The 17,988-nt window shown below is 50.7% G+C and overlaps 1 protein-coding gene across 7 annotated transcripts in view; it reads left to right on the top strand.

The window, feature by feature from the left end:
• GTF2IRD1 (GTF2I repeat domain containing 1) overlaps nucleotides 1–5,694 on the top strand; it is a 95,657-nt gene extending 89,963 nt beyond the window's left edge. For all 7 annotated transcript variants that reach the window (XM_032459515.1, XM_032459514.1, XM_032459516.1 and 4 more), the window contains 4 exons: nucleotides 7–199; nucleotides 2,053–2,090; nucleotides 4,252–4,388; nucleotides 5,456–5,694. In XM_032459515.1, coding sequence (XP_032315406.1) covers nucleotides 7–199; nucleotides 2,053–2,090; nucleotides 4,252–4,388; nucleotides 5,456–5,524 — 437 coding nt within the window. In that variant the 3' untranslated portion in view covers nucleotides 5,525–5,694. The remainder of the gene's footprint in view (nucleotides 1–6; nucleotides 200–2,052; nucleotides 2,091–4,251; nucleotides 4,389–5,455) is intronic.
• Nucleotides 5,695–17,988: the final 12,294 nt, after the last annotated feature.

The following is a 17,988-nucleotide window of genomic DNA, read 5'->3' as shown; positions in this document are numbered from 1 at the left end:
CTCTAGGTGAGGCGCTGGGCCTGAACCGGCCTGTGCTGGTCCCTTACAAACTGATCCGGGACAGCCCGGATGCCGTCGAGGTCACAGGCCTCCCTGATGACATCCCCTTCCGGAACCCCAACACGTACGACATACACCGGCTGGAGAAGATCCTGAAGGCTCGGGAGCACGTCCGTATGGTCATCATCAACCAGCTCCAGTGAGTGCCCCTGGCACCTGCACTGGGGTGGGCAGAGTGGGCGGGGCCGTGGGAGAGGGTGCTGCTTGGATTGGAAGGGGGAACGCCCAGAGCAGGCCCAGCCAGGAGTTGGAGAGAGAGACAGAGAGAAAAGGAGAGAGAGGGACCTTTCCCTTGCACAGAATCCAGGACATGGGCTAGCTTAACACTCTCCCCTTAAAGATTGGGAAACTGAGACCCAGAGTGAGGAAAGGGACAGCGTAAGTCCCTGTAGGTCAGCCGGACTCTGGACCCAGGTATCTTAGTCCGTTCAGGCTCCTGGAACAGAAGGCCACAGACCGGGTATGTAAATAACAGAGGTTTATTTCTGACAGTTCTGGAGACGGACTGGGAAGTCCAAGATCAAGGCTCCAGCAGACTTGGTGTCTGATGAGGCCCTCTTCCTGGCTCACAGGTGGCCCTCTTCTTGCTGTGTCCTCACGGGGTGGAAGGGACTAGGGGGCAACCTGAGGCCTCTTTCATACGGGCACGAATCCCCTTCAGGAGGGCACCACCCTCCTGACCTAATCGCCTCCCAAAGGCCCCACCAACAAATACCATCACATTGTGGATTAGGTTTCAACTTCTGAATTTTGGGGGGACACAAGCATTCAGTCTATAGCACCAGGTGTCCTGATTCCAACCCCTTTCAACTGAAACACACAGCCTCAACATTCATGGGTATTTGTTTATTTTTTCAATTCTAATTAAATTTTACTTTTTCTGACAATATTGTTCATTTTTACCTATTTTACTGTTATTTAGAAAATAACAGTAATTCATTTATTCCCACCACCCAGAGATAACTACTGTCCGTATTTTACCAAATATTCTTACAGTGTTTTTTAAAAATAGACAGTAGTTTATTTGATTATTTTTGGATTTAGAAACAATATATACAGCAAACTTGGGAAATACCAAAAGGTAGAAGAAAAGAAGATAACTCATAACCCTCTCATGCAGACGTAACACCGGTGGTGCATTTCTTTCTTACTTTTTCCCCTACCTGTATTTTCTTTTCAATTTTACACTGGATGTTTTAACATTAAAATAATATTTGCATGTGTCTGAAAAAAATTAAGTTATTCAGCAGGGTCTCAAATGAAAAGGAGAGGCTTCCTTCCCTTCCCATCTACAGTCTACCCCCTGAAGTAACTTCCAGAAAAACAGGAGAGAATGCGCACCCCACGTAGGCTTGCCTCCCAGAGAGAAGCACCAAAGATACTCTGGGGTTTTCCACCTGCATTTCCACTTTCCTTTTGATGCCTATTAGATACACATTTTGAAAAAGGAAACAGATCAAACAGTATTTATCTGTAGACAGTAAAACTTGCTGTTCCCTCTCTGGCAGTCCTGTGTGTATTTGACCACTGTCCGCGTGCATGAGGACTCCCTTTAATGACTGTTTAGAATGGACCATAATGTCCTCTACTGGTGGACATTTAGGCTGCATCTAATTTTAGGGGGCATGGTTCATATAATAATGCTGCAAGTGAAATAATAAAAAGTGAAAGATATCTTAAAAATACTATTGTCTCAAATATCCATTTATATAAATCTAGGTACACGCTTTTGATCACTTGGTCAGACAACATCCTCACTTTCTAGATGAAAGCAGGCCCAGAGGGGCGACCTGCCTGGCAAGGCACTGGCAGCGCCAGACTGGCAGTTGTCTGCCTGCTCTGGGCAGGGATGCTGACCGTTTTCATCCGGGTTTTACCTGGCTAATGGCAGTCTCTCATCTAACAAGAGATGTCACCCGTATTCAGGGAGCAGGCGAGAAGGAGGAGGGTAACCTCATTTTCTGACTGCGACCTCATTTCTTTCTTTTTTAGACCTTTTGCAGAAATCTGCAACGACACCAAGGTGCCAGGTAAGTTGGAGGCTAAAGAGACCACCCTTCTGCCTCTCGGGGACCAGAGTCTATGGATAGGTCTAGTCCAGGTGGCACGCAATAGGCGGCTGACCACCGAGACCAGTACCTCCAGAGGGAACCTGAAGCCTCCATCTGCAGGGCCAGTACCCCCAGAAGGCCCCAGGAAGCCTGCAGGGGCCCTTCAGAGGGGCCCTGCCTCAGATGGCTGAGTGTGTCAGATCAGCTAGAGAGGATGAGGGACAAGCAGGAACCAGCAGGAGGGGACGTCAGGTAGGATGGTGGAAGCCACTTGGAGAGGCGGGAGGGTGACATGTGGCCAGCAGGGGTGAGGCAGGCGGATGCTGTGTCAAACTGGCTGGGCCCACCTCGATTTTGCCTGCATTTGTAGGGCAACCCCTGCATCAGACCCCGGTCTTCTAGAACATTTTAGGGCACAGGAACCTGGTAGACTGTGATTCTGACTAAGAACACATGCCACAGTACTGGAAAGGGTGGGCCCCTATGATTGGGAGGTGCACCTTTGATTAAGAAACACTGATCTAGTCCCACCCTTCACTGTGCAGCTGGGAGGGGAAGGGACTTGCCAAGGTCACAGGGTGAGTTGGTGGCCACCCAGAGCCTGGTGTCAGGACCATCCGAATCACAGGCCACCGTGGACTCCTGGCCCCAACATGGCTGCTCAGTGGGGACAGTGACAGAATTCAGCAAGGCTGCCCCACCCTGGCCTGAGACCCGAGACCCCCAAACCCCAGATAGGTCCAGGTTTACCTGGAACTCCACAGCTTGAGGTGGCACAGCCCAACCAGAAGCCGCCACATCTTGTGTGCTGATGGCAAGGCATGGCATTAGGCGCTCGGGGTATGGAGGGGACTGGGTTTGGGAGCTGCTCCCAAGTCAAAGGCAGACACACAGAAGGGCACATGGGGGCCTCAGGGAGGAGCGTTTGGGAAAAATTATCAGGGACTGGATACCATCACTTACACGCACCCCACTCCTACACCATGGCCATCTTTGAGGTCTTACCGTGACCCCAGGGTGGCCACAGCCCTGAGCCAGCACCTCTGACTCCTTTTGCATGTGAAGCCCCCACAAAAATCCCTCCTTCCTGGCTCCAGAGTCTTCTATTTCCCAGGATCTATTTATACCACATCACAGACCCCAGGCTCTGGTTTTTCTTCACCAACTAAACAAACAGTTGTCCCTGGGCCAGCCTGCCTTCACTCTGTCATTAAGACCCTTCCGGGTGCTGTGTCAGGTTTCTGCTCAGTCACCCGTCCCTTCGCTCAGTCAAGCCCCAAACCCCTTATGTAGCAGACAGTCGCAAATCTTTTTGTAAGTCTTATTTATTCACATCAGTTTAATTCAGCAGCAGCACAACACCTGCTGAGTCCTGCTCTGTGCCGGGCTTGGTCCTGGGCTCTTTCATACACATAATCACCTTGGAGTCTCACATCACAGAGGTTCCCCCTTTTGGCTCAGAGAGGTTAAGCCATTTCCCAGGGTCCCACACAAGTAAGTGGCAGCAGCTTGAGCTTAGGACTTCTGGCTCTAAACCAGGGTTTCTTTCCATTGGGACATGACTTGTCCCCTAGTACCTGTGACCCGTCATCTGTCAGGTCTGGGTCATCACACATCCGTGCTAAGAGTAGCCACAATACGGTATTAGTTCTCAGTTTCTGAGTATTTCCTGGGGGCCGGGTGCAGTATCTCATGGGACCATCCCAGCAATCCCGCAGGACCTTACTCACATTTTACTTGTGATGAAATGAAGGCACAGGGCCATTAAGTGACTCTCCCCAAGGCCCAAGGCCCTGCAGCTCCGAGTCTACGAGTTCTGGGGCGGCCTGGGCCCCGCAGGCTGGATGGTGTGGAGAGGGTATAAGGAGACCCCGGGCCCGAGCCGAGCCTCCTGGCGGGGAGAGGCTGTAGTGTTAGCAGAGCAGACAGGTAAGCGGGAGCAGGAGGCTGGGTGAGCGGGGCATGGGGCCTGGTTAGGGAAGGAGGCTGGAGAGACGGGCCTCAGCTGCTGGTGGGTCGAGAGCCTTGAGTGCTGAGAAGGGGACTTCAAACCTGAGAACAAAGGCCTTCTCTGGGAGGGTCGGGAGGCCGAGACCCAATGGCCCCAGCATCCAGCATCAGCAGCCCTTTCTCCCACCAGCCAAAGACAGCAGCATTCCCAAGCGCAAGAGAAAGCGGGTCTCCGAAGGGAACTCCGTCTCCTCTTCCTCCTCGTCTTCCTCTTCCTCCTCCTCTAACCCGGAGTCAGTGGCATCCACCAACCAGATCTCACTCGTGGTAAAGTTGCACAGACCTGGACCTGACTCTGGCCTTCACCCAGCACGCGGGCAGGGTCATCTATCCTGGGACATGGGTCTGGGGTGCAGGGGGACGCTGGGCACTGAGTGTGGTCTGCACACACATCTGCCTGCCCTACCTATGTGATGGTCCACCTCCTCTCCCCTCATCGGATGCTCACAGGCACCCGGGGAGGGAGCTCACATCCTCGCCGTGCAGATGGGCCAGCTGGGGCCTGAGAGGGAGGGCACCTGACTACCCAACCCGGCAGGGCCCCCTGTGACTCCCAGGTTCCTGGAGCAGACCAATGCTAGACTAATCTCTGTGCTCACATCACATGCTGTAAGCCACAACCCTGTGAGATGTGGGTGTTACTCGCAGTATGAAGGCAAGAAAAACGAGGGTCGGAGGCCACCTGACTCTGCTGGCCAGTGGTGGATGGAGACCCCACCTCCCAAGCTCCACCTGTTCTCCCACGAGGCTGGTTTTTTCTCTCCCACCCAGGAGGAAGACCTCATTAAGGGCACACACTTGAGGGGTCTTTCCAATCTCAAAATATTAGCTTTGAAATCCCAAGTCCAAATGGGGAAAATATCGGAACACAGTTGAAAATGATTTTAGGATTCCTTTATCCTTGGACCCCTTCCTGGAAGACTCTGAAGCTCACACTTTGCCTTTATCCCTGCCTGGGTGCTCACAGAGGGTCACTAGCTTCTCCCGCTGCCCAGAGACATGGCAGCTTCTTTGGAACATGAGGCCTAGAGGGGGCTGGGATTATGGGAGTGAGCGCCTGTTCTAAGCCAATCCCCAGTTCCCTCCAGCCCCCATGTCTGGCCCACATGGTTAGCCCCTAGGACACGGGGGTAACAGGTCAGAAGGCTCCAGCCCAGGCCCCAAGGCCGCTGGTGAACTGCATGACCATGGAGGGCACATCCCCTCTCTGGGCCTTCCACAGCCTTAAAATAAATAGAATCTGAGGAAGCCCTTCAGAAAGCAGAGCTGTGTTCTGGTGGTCTCTCCGCGTCGCCTGGAGCCCTAACCCGGACTGTCTGTCCCCCTCTCTCTAGCAGTGGCCAATGTACATGGTGGACTATGCCGGCCTGAACGTGCAGCTCCCGGGACCTCTGAACTACTAGACCTCAGTGCTGAAGCAGGACCTCACTCAGAAAGACTAAAGGAAATGTAATTTATGTACAAAGTGTATATTCGGATATGTATCGATGCCTTTTAGTTTTTCCAATGATTTTTACACTATATTCCTGCCACCAAGGCCTTTTTAAATAAGTAAAAAAAAAAAAAAAAAAAAGCATTGCCTTTGTTCTTAACTGTCGCTTGTTCTCCTTGTTCTCATTTGTGGCATTAGCTGTCACTGGAACGAAGTCAGGAAACCCACCCAGGTGGCCTGCCAAGGCTTCCTTCCTTGCCAAAGCAGAAGCGGTGTCCGTGACCACTGGGCCCTGGGTACAGACCTCACACGTTTTTCTGCTGCTGGGGCCATGAGACCTCAGGATGAGGAACCAGGGACGGTGACGTGCCTGGACGACCCCCTGGCCTCTGGGAGCATGTGGTGTGGGAGGGGGCCATCTTGTCTTGGCCTCAACAATAACTCAGGTGAAGTCAAAGTCAAGTGTAAATCAAGTATGGAATCTCCGTAACTGGAGGGAAGGCATCTTAGAGCAGAGCTCTGGGTTGGGCCTGGAGGGAAGGGGTGAATAGAACTGAGGTATTTAAGCAGCAGAGTGGCTGGTCACAGCTGCGTCTGAGAAAGACCACTTTGGTGGCAGGTAGAAAGGTGAAGGAAGGGAAGAGACCAGAGGCAGAAAGAAAGTCAAAAGGGCCTGGTAATCGTCCTGGCCGGGCACATGGTGGCCGCTCATTCAGTCCCAGGGTGTGTGGGCCGAGCATCCTGACAGGGAAGGGCAGGGTGCCCAGGAAGCACAAGGCAGGGCGACTTTCCCAGTACAGAATCAGGGAACAGTCCTTGAAAGGGAGAGGGTATAGCTCAGTGGCAGAGTGCCTGCTTAGCATGCACAAGGTCCTGGGTTCATTCCCCAGCACCTCCATTGAAAAAAGAAGATAGAGCAGTTTTTTCAAAATAAAGGTGAACTTTAATTAAAAAAAAGGAAGAAAGTACTGCAGGAAATGGTCCTTGAAGCTGAGACCTGAACATGTTAGGAGCTGGCGGGACAACGGGGCAGGGTGGTGTTCTAGGGGTAAGGCTGCAAGTGCAAAGGGCACGGGGGCTGGACTGAGTACTTGGGCTTTCCAGAAAAAAGGGGTCGCTGGAGCAGAGGGTGTGAGGAGAGTGACGGGAGGTGGGATGGAGAGGTAGGTGAGGGCATCAGCAAGCTGTCCTGCATGTGGTGCTGCAATGAAGGGGTGAAGGGGGTTGCCTGGCTTCTGCCGGCCCAGGCTTGCACCCTGGGGCCTCTTTGCATTCTTTTTCTCACTGGCCCTGGTGGAAGACCTTGTGGGTTGGGCAAAGGTGATGGAGGATGGTGGTGAGAATCACAGCACAGAGTACCAGGGGAGAACCAAGACCAGATCTGCATTTTGGAAAGGTCTGCCTTCCTGCAGAGAGTAAACACCAGAGGAGAGGAGAAGCTGGAGGCCACATGGGAGGTGCCTGCAGCTGTTCCAACCAGGACTGGCAGTGGTTTAGGCCAGGTGGAGAGTAACAAGGAGGTCAGCCAACAGGACTTGGAGGTCAATTGGACGGCAGTGCTGGGGCGTGGAGTGGTCAGGGTGACCGCAGGGTCCAGCCAAGGCGCAGTAGGCTTGGAGGAACTGAGTCCTGGGTCAACTAAGTACACGATCCAAATAGTCCAAGAGATTCTGCCAGCCCTCTGGGGCAGCCTGGTGCCCAAAGCTGTGAGGGAAGGCCCTGTACCAGTCTTCCAGACTCTGCTTCCTCCTGGAAAGATGCAAGAAGCCAGAAACCACAAGCTTGGCAGGCCGCACCCAAACTCTTCCCCTCTCTGCTGGTACCACCACCTCCCTACCACATCCCAGTGGCCCCAGGACCTACCAGGGCCCTCCACTCCATCCTCAGATCACAGGCCCTGGGCCCAGCTGGCCTTTAATTTCCAGGATCAAGGAGCGGCGACCCCCCATATTGACCCCCGCCCTCAAAGCATAAACTGCCAAGGAGTTCAAGGACAGCGTTGCAGCTGCCACTTTGCCCCACTTTCCTGGCACCCAGCCTTCCCCCATCTAATCCTGTTTCTCCTTGGATTAAAAACGCCCACTGCTTCCCCTCCCCCGCAGCACTGAGTGCAAACTTCTCGCCCTCCCGGTCTGTCCCCCTCCTCTGCCTCTCTTTCCATCTATCTGTCCCCTTTCTTCCCCACGGCAGCCACCGGGCAGTGAGGGGCTGCAGCCTAGGCACCGGCCTCCTGGAGGCCGGCCTGGGGCCTTTGCCCACCTGCCGCCCCCGCTGCTCGCCCGGCGGCCGGCTGGCGCCTCTCGGTTGTCTAGACCGGCCCGGGCCGTCCCCGCCCCCGCGCTCCGAGCTGCTGCCAGAGCCGGAAGCGGCTCCTGCCCGGGCGGGGCGGGCGGGGTAGCTCAGCCGGCTCCGCTTGCGCGAAGGTGCCCGCCGGCGGCTGCGCGGAGAGGCGGGGGGCTCCGGGGAAGGGCTAGGGAGCCCCGATGCTCTGCGGTCTGCAGAGCCTCTGCATTTGTCATCTTTCCAACGGACGCGTGCAAATAGGTGGGTGGGTGCAGCAACCCCTCCCGCCTTGGTTCCCGACCTTATTCTGTAAATGCATAAGGGGGACACCCCCTCCTAAGTAAGAGCCTTTGAACCAGGAGATGGCCTATGTCCTTTTCCCCTCTTGTTCCCGGGAGCTCTAGGCTTTGCAAAGTACAAGATGTGCTTGGGGGCAGCTAACCACCACCCTCCACCCCGCGCCTGCTCGCTTTGCCCACAGGGCGCCCGCCCAGCCCCTGATCCACTGGGGATGTCTTACCAAGTATGTCCTCCCCAACAGGCCCTGCTTTCTGCAGAACAGCCCAGATGCTGTTTATGCAACCTCTCCAGAATCTCAGTGTACTGTACTTTTTAAAGTGATTTGATTCAAAGCCCTCATTCTTTAATTAAACTTCATTTAGCTGCCATCTGTCTGAGTTCAAAATTGGCTTCGTGTTTTGCAACTCTAAATGAGAATTGTTATTGGATTTGTAAACACATGCACCAAAAAAAAAAAAAAATCGCAAAACGCTTGCAAAAGTAATAAATGAGGAATGTGCAGAAGGAATGTTAGGAGCTGCATCTTAAACGTTCTAATTGCTGGGGAATGTATTCTGGTGGGTACATAATCATTTTATATACAAATCTTTGTATAGAAATCTGGTATCAATCAAAAGATCGAGATTATAGAAAATGCTGGAATTATATCTGACTGAAAACAGTAATAAAGCAATAGTCAGAGCAGGGACAAAGAGAGGGTGGGGCGGGAGGCAAGGAGCGGCGGCAGCTCTCCTGCACCTGCTCACCTGCAGCCAGCCTCCCTCACCTGCCCAGCTGCCTCCCTTCTGCTAAAAAGAGGAGGGTGATTCTGAGCTGTCCTGGCAGGGTCTTCACAACAACCCCTCCAGATATCTTTTTTATAAGGAGCCAAAGCTTTATGAAGGGTCATCTGGTGACCTCCAAGGTCCAGGGTCTCCTCCCTCCCACTGGCCCTGGTAGAGAAGGAGAAAGGAAAGGTGGAGATGGATGGTAAGGCCTCTTTTAATCCTCCTGTCATGGTGAGATGAAAGATGAAGGCTCTTTGGGAAAATTATATTAAGGATTTTTTAATGGGGAAACTGAGGCTGGTGGTTTCAGGACTGGCAGCTCTTGTCGGTGATGTTTCTGGGCGATCGAGGTTGTAGGATGCAGAAGTGGAAATGTGGTACAAGTTGAGGTGTGGCTGAAAACAGGACCCCAAGACTGCATGATCTGGCCTCTGCCCCGTGCTCCCCGATTTCATCCCCTGGGCCCTTCTGTCACGTGGTGCTGGGGGTCCTCTTTCATTTCCTCAGCACGGCCTTCCCTCCTTCCCAACTCACGTGGCAGCACCTTCCTGTTTTACCTGTCACCAAAATGTCACTGCAATGACCCCTCCTCAAAGGCCCCTCCAGACCACCCAGTCTAAAGCAAAGACCCTCCACCTCATAATTTTTAAATTTCATCTCCTTTATTAAAAAAAAAATCATGTTATCACTACACTCCTCTCCACAAGGAGCAGAAAATGAGCCTTTTAACTCCACATCCTCCTTCATAGTAATTCCAGTAAACTTGCCCCCTCCACCTACCGCACCCCTAGAATCCATCTATGGGGAACCGTGACAGGCGCCTCTGCCTGTTTTCCACCATTAAAGCCCACTTGCTTGATTTCTGGTCAACTGTCTGGACTCCAGAAGCCTGACGTTTCAATCTCAGTGTCCCTGAAACAGCCCACATAAGATGCAGGGAAAGGAGGCCAGGATAGACAGGGGGTGCGGGAGGAGGCTGCTACAAGTGGTACCGAAACACTCCTGCCTTGCTTACCCTTGTGCCCAGAACAGGGAGATAACTACTGTAGACGAACTGTCTACAATGTCAGGACTGCTGGGTAAGACCTTTAGTGTGCACTGTTAATCCTCACAGCCCGCAAAGTAAATATTCTTTCTTCCTCTTACAGATGAAGAATTTAAGGTTCAGAAAGATCAAGGGCTGTATCTGGGGTTACACAATGAGAAAAAATTGAGCACCAAGCCAGGGTTCCAGGCGAGGGCTGCCTAACTCGGAGCACTGCCCCGGGGCGGGGGGTGTCCCCGCATGTAGCTGCTGCTCAAGCTCCGGTGTGGCCAGGGGTGGAAAAGCAGTGGGTGACCTCCGAAGGGAGGCGTTCTCTTCCGCTTTCCTCCTTGTTTGAAGAGCAACAGAGGTACATTCGGAAAAAAAAAAAAAAAAAAAAAAAAAATGGATACCAGCCAGTTCAAGATTTGCCCAGAAAGGTTGCTAAGATACTACAGTTAGTCCAGGGGAGAGGGACATTAACAGGAGGTCACAGCTGGAAGGACAAGAGGGACACACACAAACGCTTACGCTCACACATATTTTTAACACTCTTCATTAGAGGTGTTGCAGACCCTAATTCTAGCACAGTGCTGGGCTCAGATGTTGAGGTTGGCACCTGAGGAAGGGCCGCACAGAGGGCTGTCCTCGGCTGCAGCCCTGAACACGCCCATCCCTGCTGGCGCACAGCTCTGCTGGCCTGCGCTGCCCCGGGAGGAAGTCCTTGGGCCTCACTCCCACATCTGAAGCCCGGCCCCCAGCAACTGCTCCTTCTGTGTCTCCCAGTATGCCTTGGGCTCCAGCCAAGCATGTCCTCACTGTTCTCAGAACTTTCTAGAGCCTCTCAGACCTCCACGCCTCTGCCCAGGCCTTCAGCCTGGCTGGCCCTTCCCCTTGCTTTGGCTTGACAAGGGTCTGCCCCGCTCTGTGGTCCAGCGGACAGGTCCTCTCTCTGTACCTTCTCCCCGGGCGGTCCCAGTGCAGCAGGTGCTTTTAGAAAACGTCATACAATGTGCTATTGTCCCTTGTAAAGGAGCTTATTGAACACCAGCTCCTAATATCTCCTAAATGTCCCCCAGCAAAAAGAATGTCCTTTTCTTCTCTGTCGCCTTCTGGACGTCATGATCTGAAGTCTGAGATACTAGCCTTCCTTGCTCAGGAAATCTGCTGTTCCTCTTGAAACCTCATTTTTTGTTTTTTGGTCCCCCGCCTCCATGGTGTACGTTACATCCCCGTTGCTTATGTATTTTATAACTGGGAGTTTGTACCTTTGGACCACCTTCATCCAGTTTGCTCATCCTCCACCCCCTGCCTCTGACAACCACCAGTCTGTCCTCTGTAGCTATAAGGCTTTTTTTTGTCGATTTGTTTGTTCTTCTTTTAGATGCCATATAAGTGAAATCATGTGCTATTTGTCTTTCCCTGTCTGACTTATTTCGCTTAGCGTAATACCTCTAGGTCCATCCACACTGAGGCAAACAGCAAGATTTCATTCTTTTCTGAGTGATATGCCATTGTGTATATGCACCACATCTTTATCCATTCATCCATTAATGGACACTTAGGTGGCTTCAGTGTCATGACTCTTGTAAATAGTGTTGTAGTGAACACAGGGGTGCAGGTATCTTTCAAGTTACTGTTTTTTTCCCTTTAGATAAATACCCAGAATTGGAATTGCTGGATCGCACTGTAGTTCCATTTTTAATTTTTAGGTACCTCCATGCTGTTCTCCATAGAGGCTACGCTAATTTACATTCCCACCAACAATGCACGAGAGTTCCCTTTTCTCCACATCCTTGCCAGCATTTGTTATTTGTTGTCTTTTTGATAACAGCCTTTCTAACAGGTGTGAGGTGCTATCTCACTGTGGTTTTGATTTGCATTTCCCTGATGATCAGCGAGTTGCGCACCTCTTCATGTGCCTGTGGGCCATCTGTACATATTCTTTGGGAAAATGACTTTTGAGCTCCTCTGCCCATCTTTTTAAACTGATTGTTTGTTTTTTGCTATTGAGTTGTGTGAGTTCTTTATATATTTTGGGTATTAACCTCTTATCAGCTATATGATTTGCAAATATTTTCTCCCATTCAGTAGGTTGTTGAAGCCTCATTTATTTTATTGTTTTTTCTAATTTTTTTGGTCTCTGACACTTTGTCCTTCCCCAAGAGTTCGCCCTGCTCTGCCCTCAGCCAGCCCTGCAGCTGCTCCCTTTGTTTCTGTTTCCTTTTCTTTCTCTCCTTTGCTGCTGCCCCACCTCCTACCAGAGGAGATATTCCAGGGCTCTGGGCAGGCTCACATACTTGCCTTGTTACCTGAGGGACTTCCTCTTCTCTAGGACCTCGGACATCCTCAGGGCCTAAGCACCTGGTTCCCCGGATCCCAGGGTTCCCCAGATCTCAACAAAAAGAATGGTTTAAAGTGAATCTGGACTACGGGCAGGGGCTCCAGAGGCTGGGGGAGTTGCCTGCTGTGTCTTCAGTAGATTTGTGAGCCTCTTGGGTTGGCTTGTAGGGCCAGGAGGCAGAGGTGACGAGAAAATGTCTTCCTGAAAGGCCATAAGCCCATTGAAGAGTCAATACACTGGCTTAGTCATTAAACAAGCACTCACGAAGAACCTGCCATGCACTTTGCCAAGAGCCCCTACATCCTGCTTCTGATGGACAAGAAGCAAGTAAACAGCCAACATGTGACTACAAAGGAAGACCAGAGCTGGGAAGGAAATGAACAAGGTGTGGGAACCAGGGCTGCGGTCTGCCAGGGAGGCGACAAGGATGAAGTTGAGTCCTTAATGGTCAGTAGGAGTCAGCCAAGCAAGGAGCAGAAGTGTTGCAGGAGCAGGGATGTTATAGCTCAGTGGCAGAGTGCTTGCCTAGCATGCACAAGGTCCTGGGGATTGAACCCAGGACCTCCAATAAAATAAATAGATAAATCTAATTACCTCCCCCACAAAACAAACAAAAAACAAAAACAAATCCCACAAATAAATGGGAGGGAGATTAGAGGGCATCCTATTCTAAAATCTGATCAGGTATTTAAAAAGGAAAAAAAAAAATGGTGTTTTTTCAAGAAGTTAAACCTAGAAGTATCACATTTTGGTCTTGACCTGTGTTCCTGGTACCAGATCCTGAAGCCCTGGAGATTTCCTAAGTGCTAAGAGCAACAAAGATGTCTTTTGTTATTCATAACAAGCCCTTCAAACACACCTGAGTTTATGTTAATGAGGTGACTTTTGGCCCACCCTTAAGGAATGGGGGTGGTTGCCAGGTGAACCAACCTCTGGTTAGAGCTTTCAGCACCACCCACTGAACTCTGAGGAGGAGAAAGGGGGCCACATTTGATTACTCACCAATTGCCAGTGATTTAATCAGTCTTGCCTACCTAATGAAACCTTCATAAAACTCCCTAACGCACAGGTTCAGAGAGCTTCCATGTGGGTGGACAAGAATGCATTCACGTGCCAGGAGGGTGGGACACCTCAGACTCCACCGGGACTTAAGTCCCCATACTCTGGACACTTCTGGACCTGGCCCTATGTACCTCTTCATCTGACTGTCATCCTTCGTAATAAGCTGGAAATCTAGTAAGCAAACTGTGAACCTGAGTTCTGTGAGCCACTCTAGCAAATGATTGAACCCAAGGAGGGGGTCGTGGAAACCTCCAATTTATAGCCGCTCCTTCAGAAGCACAGGTGACAACCTGGACTAGGATTGACATCCAAAGTGGGATCAGTCTTGTGGGATTGAGCCCTTAACCTGTGGCATCTGATACTGACTCCAGGCAGATAGCATTGAGTAAAATTGAGTAGAATTGTGGACCTACTCAGCTGGTATCCGAAAATTGCTCAGTGTGGGAAAACCCTCACACATTTGGTCACTGGAAGGACAAAAGCAAAAAACAAACAAAAAAAAAGTGGGATCTGAGTAACTCTCCATCTGAAGGAGGGAAAAGGAAATTCTATCTCCCTGGATCATGGGGATCCGTTTTCATGTCTGTGTCCAGCACATGCTCAGTGCTGGCCAGCTGCTCCTCTCCCAGGCCTGAGTCTGACACACAGAGATGTTCCTCAGGGCAAATGCAATGAATAAATGGGTGCTCGAGGCCACAGACACCAGCCTGGGAGCCCAGGGAGGCCCTGTCCCAGTCCAGGGTGACCTACAGGCAGTTGGTGGCTAAGCCAGGATTGGACTCAGGTGCCCCCTCCCAGCCTGGCTGTCTGTCTGGGGGCACCCATCTCAGGGCTCACTGTGGTTGGTCCCTCCACCCTCAGACCCTGTGGAGGGGCAGCTGTTGAGTCACAGGCATGCTCTCTTCACCAGCTTTTTCTTCTTTTTTTCTCTTCACTTTTGTTCTCTCTTCTCCCCTCTTTCCTTTCTGGGAAATCCGATTTGAACTTGGAAATCCGATTTGAACTTTGAAACCCGAGCCATGTTAAGATCAGGTTGCCAGATTGAGCAAATAAAAACACAGGATGCTCAGTTAACTGTGACTTTCAGATCAACAACAAATAATTCTTTAGTATGTGTCTATTCCGTACAATATTTGAGAAGGAACTTATACTAAAAAAAAAAAAAGTGTTTCTTGTTGATCTGAAATTCAAATTGAACAGGGCTTTCTGTACTTTTCTGGCCACTCTACCTAAGGAGCCAGACTCTGTTATCTAGAAAGAGAAGGCCTTTGTGTGGGGGAGGTTGGAGGAAGAAGCAGAGCAGTCAGACCTAGTTCTGGAAAACGGTGGCCTCCCTCCACTGGCTCCCCCAGAACCTAGCTGGGCCCCACCAAGCCAAGCAGCCTTTCCTTCCGTGGCACATCTTTGAGCAACCCCAGAGGCTCTCTGCTTGCTCTCCAGCCTGTCTGAGTTTCTAAGAACAGAAGCAGTCCAGACACCTGCTGCAAGATGTCGAGAGATAAATGAGGAAGCTGCTCAGACAGCCGGAGAGGACAGGAAGTTTCTGGCTGCCACAAGAGAGGAAATTGGAGCAGGGAGGCAGCGCTGGGAGAGCTGGGTCCGGACTACAGCTCTGTGGCTCCTCCTCCCCTTTGGCGGCCCAGAGTGGGGGCCACGAAGGCTCCAGGAAGTGAGAGTCGCTGAGAAGACGTAGATCATAAGCACAGTCAGCCGCATGATTTTGTTTGTGATTTAGTCCCAACACCTGGCTCCTGTGCCCCAGTCCTGCTCAGCTGCGTGTCCGATGGGAGCCAGCTGGGAGCCCAGGCCCCCAGAGCAGGCAAGGTAACTGAGCCCGCTCCTGAAAGCCAGGATCTGCCGCTGGGGAGCCTGGGGCCAGCGTTCATGCCACAGCCCAGCAAGGCCCCGGTCATGGCCCCTGCCTTATGTCCCATGGTCTGGGGCCCCAGCTTCCTCTGGCCACTCCCCTTCTCTGCCAGGCTGCACCGCCTCTTGGGGCCTCCTGACTCCAGGTGGGGCTCTGATGATCTTCTGGATAGCTGCCTTGTGAAGCTGATGGGGCTGGGGCCCGCCCTCTGCCCTCTGCCCTCTGCCCTCTGCCCCAAGGCCTGCACGGAACCCTCTGAAGGTGGGGTGTTAGCTAAGACTGCAGAGCTCTTCCGAATCTTCCATTTCCTCAGCCTCCCCATGCCTGGCTCCCTGGACTCAACACTCTGCGTAGTACCAGCCCAGGCACCTGGGCTCAGCTTATCTTGAACCTGAGCTGGCTGTGTGATCACAGGTAATTCCAAAAAGGTCTTGTACCCTTTTTTTTTCTTCCTCTCTTTTGGTAACTTTTTTGAGCATTATTATATTTCATCATGAAGTTAGCAAACATTTGATGTGACGATGTGAACAACATGGAGTAAAAACTGAAACTTTATAGTCTCTTCTTCGCCTCCAGTCATATCCCTTGCTGTTCACTGTCAATGTTAATGGTGACATATGTATCCTTAACATGTTTATGGGCATATAATTCATCACACACATACACCCACTCACAATTTTCTCCCGGTTTTTTTCCTTTAAATGAAAATGGATCCTACGGGAATCAGGACTGCATTTGGCACCTAAGAGGTGGCTTAAATAAGAAATGTGTTTTGTTAGACAGTGCGGGCTGCTGCAGCCACTCAGGCACATGCCCCTGAGCTGCCCCAGGGTGAGAGTGTGACTTTGGTCCCATAGTCACAAGATGGCTTTGCCCTCCAGGCAGTGAGTCAATGTTCCAGGCAGGCAGAAGACAGAAGGCAAAAGGTAGCAGGCATGTACCAGCTGACTCTGATTGAAAGCATAACACATACTGCAAGAAAAATAGTCATTTTCCCAGAGTTTCTTTCCTGTAGATTTCTGCTTATATAATTCATTAGCCAGAACTATGCATGTGTTCGTGCCTAGCTGCAAGGGAAGCTGAGAAATCAAGATTTATTTTTGAAGCTGGATACATGGCCTGTGCATAAAGAAGAAGGGGAGTTTGAGTGGGGGGGGGGTGCACATCCAGTGCTGCCTCCCACAGATACCGTACGTATTACTCAGGAACTTTTTCTCCCCACTTGATATATTGTGAATCGTATTCCTATTGTCAGCTGAAATAAATGCACAGCCTAAAAGTTGAGAGTTAAGTTTTATTTGGCGGGAGGACTCAAGCCGGGATGACAGCCTCTCAGATCGCTCTGAGGCACTGCTCCGAAGAGGTAGAGGACGAACTAGGATATACAGGAGCTTTACAACAAAGGCCAGGTAGTTGGAATAATAAAAGATAATTTGTTGCCTAAAAAAAACCAGGCACCTCAAGTTAAAGAATTTAGTGCTTTTCTATGTATGGGAGGAAGCAAACATTTGGGCTCATTGAATTCATTCTTTTGACAAGCATCTAGCTATCTAGGGCAAGTATCTTGTCCTTTCTTATTCTGAGTCCCCTCAGAGGGCACCATTGTGAGTGGCTACAGAGGCTGGGCTGCAGACTTGTCTTCACTGGGGGGTGGCGGCAGCCACTGATGACTTGATGGTTTCAACATTCTTCGTTTACTGATACGGTTTGCAATATTTTTCATTCACACTATCAAAAGCTTCACAACAGTCCCACAGGATGGTACTACCATAACTTATGCCCAGTTGTTTTCTTAAACAAAGACGGTGGCAGTAAACATCTTTGTAGCTACATCCTTCGGTGCTGGTGCTTCTGTTTCTGACGTTTAGATTTACAAAAGTGGCTTTCTGCGTGAGTGGCGTCTCTATGGCTTTTATCGATTGCTGTGAACCATTCACCCTGAAACTTCATAGCTTAAATTAACAAATATTTATTATCTGATATTGATTCCCAGAGTCAGGAATCCAGGAGCAGCTTAGATGGGTAGTTCTGGATCCGAGTCTCCTAGGAGATTGCACTCAAGCTGCCTGTTGCACTGTAGTTATGTGAGGGCTGGATGGGGGCAGGAGGATCTTCTCCAAGCTCACTCACATGGCTGTTGGCAGACCTCAGTTCCTTGATGATTGTTGACCAGCAACCTCAGAACATGGGCCTCTCCCTAGGAGTGCCAACATCATGGTAGCATGCTTCCCCCAGAAGGAGTGATTCAAGAGGGAAAATAAGCACCCAAGACAGAGCCACAGTCTTTTTTTTATAACCTACTGTCATCACTTCTGCATCCTGCTGCTGATCACACAGAGAACCCCTAATACAATAGGAGAGGACTACACAAGGGTGTGAATACAGGAGTCAGGGAACGTTGGGAGCCATGTTCCCCCAGTGGCTGGCTACCAGTTTATGTATTTTTTCTTTCGTTGTTTATGCTTTCGTTGTCATATCTAAGAAACCACTGCCTAATCCAAGCTCACAAAGATTTACTCTCCTCCTGAGACCGTAAAAGTTTTAGCTCTTACATTTAGGTCTGTATCTCATTTTTAATTAATTTTTATATATGGTGTGAAATAGGCATCTCATTTCATTCTTTTGCATGTATATATAAAACTGTACTATCCCCATTTGTTGAAAAGGCAATGTTTTCCCCATTGATTGGTCTTGGCACATTTGTTGAAGATCAGTTGACCAGAAGTGCGAGTTTATTTCTGGGCTCTCAGTTCTATCCCACTGGTGCATACGTCTGTCCCCGTGCTGG

Source organism: Camelus ferus, chromosome 18 (genome assembly GCF_009834535.1).
Source record: "Camelus ferus isolate YT-003-E chromosome 18, BCGSAC_Cfer_1.0, whole genome shotgun sequence".
Lineage (NCBI taxonomy): Eukaryota > Metazoa > Chordata > Mammalia > Artiodactyla > Camelidae > Camelus > Camelus ferus.
This window is presented reverse-complemented; position numbering and strand designations above follow the sequence as displayed.